The sequence below is a fragment of the Corvus brachyrhynchos genome, unplaced genomic scaffold, assembly GCF_000691975.1.
Source record: "Corvus brachyrhynchos isolate BGI_N302 unplaced genomic scaffold, ASM69197v1 scaffold340, whole genome shotgun sequence".
NCBI classification, from domain to species: Eukaryota; Metazoa; Chordata; class Aves; order Passeriformes; family Corvidae; genus Corvus; species Corvus brachyrhynchos.
The window spans coordinates 1,359,966-1,365,468 of NW_008235987.1; the positions used below are offsets into that span (position 1 = coordinate 1,359,966).

General features: G+C 58.5%; 1 protein-coding gene across 4 annotated transcripts in view; it reads left to right on the forward strand.

The window, feature by feature from the left end:
* SLC39A11 (solute carrier family 39 member 11) overlaps positions 1-5,503 on the forward strand; it is a 71,794-nt gene that overhangs the window by 3,282 nt on the left and 63,009 nt on the right. For all 4 annotated transcript variants that reach the window (XM_017730426.1, XM_017730429.1, XM_017730427.1 and 1 more), the window contains exon 4: positions 3,826-3,984. In XM_017730426.1, the coding sequence (XP_017585915.1) occupies positions 3,826-3,984 (159 nt within the window). The remainder of the gene's footprint in view (positions 1-3,825; positions 3,985-5,503) is intronic.

The window sequence follows — 5,503 nt, forward strand, 5'->3', positions numbered from 1 at the left end:
GGGGGGGGGTGAGAAGGGGGCCCTGCCGCTGCCCACGTGCTGGGGGCAGGTGGGGCCTCACTCAGACTCGTTAAATCACCTTTGTTTCCCCGTTAAAGGTCGAGTCCAGCGCTACTCCCCACACTGCAGGTGCTGGAGCGCCCCTGGGATGTGCTCTGCGGGGAGGGGCCCCTTGCCACGTGTGTGCTGGGGCCACCTGGGCTCTGCCAGGTCCCCCTCGCTGTGTCCCGGCTGGGCAGGTGGCACCTGGGTGCCATGGTGGGTGACAGGAGCTGGGTTTGCGCCCTGGAGGGTGAGGATCATTCACCTTGGTGGTTGCAGGCATTCCTCCATGAATCCCATCGGGATCAGGAGTTGCTGTCCCAGTGCTGTCCTTGCCGTGGCCACCACGTCACCCTGCCAGCAGCTCTGAGTCCCCCCTGCCTGGCCCGGGTGTGGCTCAGGAAGCAGAACTCCTGCAAACATTTGCTTTTGCCTCAGCTCTTCCAGCTGGCAGCGCTCAGAGCAGGGAGGGGGAGCTGGTTTTGGGGTGCTGCAGTGCCTGGAGGGGACAGGCTGTGAGGGAGCCCCTGGTGACAGCAGGGTCCCCCTGAATTTCAATTCTCCCAGCGGGGCAGCGTTGCCACTGCTTGACCAACAGCTGGCTCTCCATCTTTTCATTGCCTGACAGGGTTGAACAACACAAGGAACATTTCCCTCCCCCTTCTCCTGGTTCTTGTGCTTGGGGGCTTTGCAAAGGATCCACGGAGGAGCTGGAGGAGCAATCGCCTCCTGTCCCAGCCCTCAGGCAAGCGGGATTGTGGAAACTGCCCTCACCTGTGCCATGCTGGAGCTGGGCAGGTTCTCCACCCTCCTGGTAAACACTTCCCTGCTGGCCTCCTGGGAGCTGCCAAGCCAAATAAATCCAGGATTAACTCCAAATGTCTCTGCCACCGCTGAGGCAGGAGGAGGATGTGGGACAGGGACGTGCAGGTGACCTCAGGGAGGGTGCCTGGGGTGCAGAGGGTTGTTTTGGGATGCAGGAAGCTGTGGCTGGGGGCTGCCTTCCCTGCCGATGCTCCAGCTCATCTGGGGGTGCTGGGGTGAGCCTGGGCGTGTGGTTAAATTGAACTGGGGTGTACTGGGAGAGCCCTGGGTGTACTGGGAGCATCCTGCTGGCTCAAGCTGCCCCTGTCTGACAGCACAGGTGTCACCTGGGGTGGAGGGCCCTGTGCAGCTCGGTCCTTGCAGTGGTGTGGGGGGGCTCAGCTCCTTCCAGCCCTGGCTTTGCCTTTTCCCTGCCTCAGTTCCCTGCCTGGAACTCTGGATAATCCAGGGTTTTGCATGCAGGAGCCTGCGAGGTGATGTGTTTCCATAGAGACAAAGCTTTGCTTGCTGGGGCATCTGATGTGGAATTCTGCTGCCTTTTCCCTTAAATCTTGATATCTTTAAATGAGATTTTTTTTTTTTTCCTTTTTTTTCTCTGCGGTGCTGCAGGGCTGGGCTCAGACACCAGCAACAAACACCTGCAGCCCCCCTTCCCTGCAGCCTGGCACAGCTTTCCCTCTGCTGGGCTGGAGCTGGGTGTCCTCTGTCCTGGGTGGAGCAGGAGATCATCCAGCCACGCTCCTCAACCCTCCCCAGGCACACTGGGATCGAGTATTCCCTTAAAACAGCATCAGGAATTCACACGGCTCTGCTGAGGCTGCTCCTCGTTGTTGGAGCCTTCGTGAAGGAAAAGTTTGGCAGGGGAAGTGTCCTACCAGAGTCTCCTCTTCCTCCTGACTTTCCCGTCCTGCCACGGAGATCTCCTTTTCCCAGATTTCCTGCTCCTGTGTTTCCCTCGGTGTTCTGTTCTCACCCCGGGGATCTCACAGGAGCGTGGCCAGGCCTGCCTGCTTTAATGAGGGATTTAATTCTGCCCCAGCAGGGTGGGTGGGCTGAACCCAGCCCCGGGTGTGAAGGTCATGGCTCTGTTTATCCTGGATTTGCAGGAAAAAGCTCCTGTGCGGCTCCACAGCCATGGGGCTGAGCTGGGGCAGCGCTGGACCCGTGGGTTTGGGGGGTGAGGAGAGTTTGGAGAATTTTGGGGAGTGCTGCACTGAATCCCTGTGGAAGGAGATGCCCAGCCCTGGGAGAGGTGTTTGGGCTTAAATCCTGCTGTGTTTTGGGGGATTCCCACCAGTGCGAGGGCACAGATCTGGATTCGTTCCCCGTGGTTGGTTTTGGAGTCTGGATTTGTCTCCTGTTCCGCTGCTGGGCCCCAGGGAAGGGTCTGGGCTCCTCCATCCCGGTGATGCTTCGGATCCCACAGCTGCCTCCTGCCTGCTTCTCCTCCCCCACCGACCCTGCCGTGTTTTCCCGAGAAATGGTGGATTTGTGGCATTGCTGCATCTTGGCTTTGGAGCGCAGAGGAGTGAAAGTGCCCAAATCCAGCTTGGCAGGAGCGGGGTGTCCCTGTGCCAGCAGCTGCTCCCCGGCTCAGGGGCTGGAGTGAGGGGAAGGTGTGGAAAATCCGAGTGGCTCTGGGCTCATTGATCCCACGAGGGCCCAGGGAGGTTTTCCTCTTTCGTTCCTGCCTTTGCCACCAGCCGGCTCGGTGCCATCGGGGTTCGGGGCCTGGCCCTGGCTGGGCAGTGCAGAGCTTTGAGATCGGGGGGAATTTGTCACTTAAATGGGGCTGTTGGCAGGAATCCTCCCCCTTCTGTCAGCTGGGAAGAGCTGCAGCTGAACCCGAGCTCTGACACTGACCTGGGTGGGCAGGAGCTGGGCTGCTCCAGGCAATCCCATGTCCTTAAATCCCCCCCTGAGCTCCGGGACAGGCTGAGGGGAAGCTGCTGAAGGACTCCCTGTGGGTCCCTTGCAGCTCAGAATGTTCTGGGATTCCGGGACAGTGACTTCCAGCCCCTGGGGCGAAGGCTTTGATCTGCATAACGCAGCAGGAAATCACTTTTCCTTCACCTTGGGCTGGCTCAGAGCTCTGTGGTCGCCTTCCCCCCGAGCTGGTGGGATCCTCGGAGCTGCCTTGGGTGCTGCCAGGCTCTGGAGGCTGAGCCCTGTCAGGGCTGTGTTTGCCGTGGGGAAATGCTATCTTAACACGAGCTGACAACATAATTCTCCGGAGCCTTTCCCTGCTGCCTGTGTTTCCACGTTGGGGTGTGTGGTTGTTTTTTAAAGGAGGTGGCATTTGAAATATGAGGTTTGACAGCCGTGCTTAAGCCTGACATGACAACCCTCGTTCTTCTTACTCACAGCGAGCTCAGATTTACACAATCCCCCAGGGACTGGTGTCTGCAAGAGGCAGCTCCTTCCTTCCTTGGGAGAGATTGAGGATGGGAGAGTTTGCTCCGAGTCCTCGTGCTGGGAGAGCCGGGCAGCAGCTCCTCTTCAGAGGCTTTCAGCTGGAAGAGAGGAGGTTTGGGTTGGGAATTGGGAAGGAATTCTCCCCTGTGAGGGTGGGGAGGCCCTCAGGGTGCCCAGGGAAGCTGTGGCTGTCCCTGGATCCCTGGAAGTGCCCAAGGCCAGCTTGGACAGGGCTTGGAGCAGCCTGGGATAATGGGAGGTGTCCCTGCCCATGGCAGGGGTGGAATGGGATGGGATTTAAAGTCTTTTCCAACCCCAACCATTCTGGGATTCTGAGCATCCTGCAAAGGGGACTTCCTGGGGTGCTGGGGGTTGCTGGACAGAGAGGTGGGGTCACTTTTCCCTCAGCATCTTCCTGCTGCTGTGTCTGTGATCCCTTTGCTCCTTCCCACTGCAGGATCCTGGTCCCGCAGCCATTTCTCCACTGGAATTTCGGCTTCCCTTTTGTCCCATGGGATCTCACCACTCCCCTTCTGTCCCCAGGTCATGCTGGCTGCATCCTACTGGTCCCTGCTGGCCCCAGCCATCGAGATGGCCGAGGAATCCGGCACCTTCGGAGCCTTCTCCTTCTTCCCAGTGGCCGCAGGCTTCGCTCTGGGAGCAGCGTTCGTGTACGGGGCCGACCTGCTCATCCCAGTGCTGGTGAGTGGGAATTCCCTGTCTGGGGGCTCATCCCAGTGCTGGTGAGTGGGAATTCCGGGGCTGGGGGCTCATCCCAGTGCTGGTGAGTGGGAATTCCGGGGCTGGGGGCTCATCCCAGTGCTGGTGAGTGGGAATTCCGGGGCTGGGGGCTCATCCCAGTGCTGGTGAGTGGGAATTCCGGGGCTGGGGGCTCATCCCAGTGCTGGTGAGTGGGAATTCCGTGGCTGGGGGCTCATCCCAGTGCTGGTGAGTGGGAATTCCCTGTCTGGGGGCTCCTCCCAGTGAGGGTGAGTGGGAATTCCAGGGTTGGGGGGGCTCCTGCCCTTCCTGCAGCTGCAAGGAAGAGCATCTGGAAGCTGGACACGGATGGATTTCTCTCCCAGATTTAATGAATCCGTGATTTCCACTAGCCCTGGCTGGCTCTGGCAGTGCTGGATGCACCTTTAGGCTGGCTGAGCTCTGGGTTTTTTTAATCTTTCTGGTTTTTTTTCTCCCTTCACACCTCTGCTTTTGTTCTTTTTGCTGGCAGCGCTCCTCAGGCAGCTCAGGTGTGACCTCGTGTCCCAGCCCAGGGGTTTCATTTGCAGAGCTGCCAGATGATTTCCCCGAGCCCTGGCTGGCTCTGGCAGTGCTGGATGCACCTTTAGGCTGGCTGAGCTCTGGGTTTTTTTAATCTTTCTGGTTTTTTTTCTCCCTTCACACCTCTGCTTTTGTTCTTTTTGCTGGCAGCGCTCCTCAGGCAGCTCAGGTGTGACCTCGTGTCCCAGCCCAGGGGTTTCATTTGCAGAGCTGCCAGCCCTGGGAGTGCTGCACAATCCAGGGAAGCAGCCTGAGGCTGCTGTGAAAGGAAGGAAGACAGAAATGGGGAGCTGGTGGGTTTTTACAGCTGAAAACATGAGAATGTGAAGAGATTTCCAAACATTTCCACAGAGGTTTTTAGATTTTCATCTTTAGTTCAGTGGAGTTTTATTTGTTCTGTGCTTATGAGGAAGGAGAGGGAGGTTCTCAGGAGTCTGCAGGTGCAACCTTCCCCCCTCCCTGGCTTTTGGAGCCTCTCCTGACAGGACCACAGGTGCAGGTGCATCCTCAGCTGGGAGGAGAATGGCTCCCAATTGCATCCAACTGGATGTTGTGGGGTCACTCCCAGTGCCGGTGAACACCCAGGGAATGAAGTGCCAGTGGTGAGAATCTGCTGCCTCTCCTCGCCCTCTGCCTGCCTTGTCCTGGCTTTTTGGGGCTTTTTGGGGCTCCCAAACCCTCTGCAGGATTCAGTGGGTGGCCAGGAGCTGCTGTTGGATCCCTTGGAAGCCGTTTGGCTCCAAACTCTGCCTTTTCCTGCTGCTGGATGGGGCTGGGATGGGCTGGATCCGCTGCCTCGAGCTGGTGTTTCCCAGCAGGGAGGAGAAACAGCTGGGGCACAAACCCCACTTGTTCCTGGTGGTCGGAGTTTTCCGTGGGGCGTTGAAACAGTGGAGAGGGAAGAGTTTGGGGAAGTGAAATCCTTGTGTTGGGAAGAGCG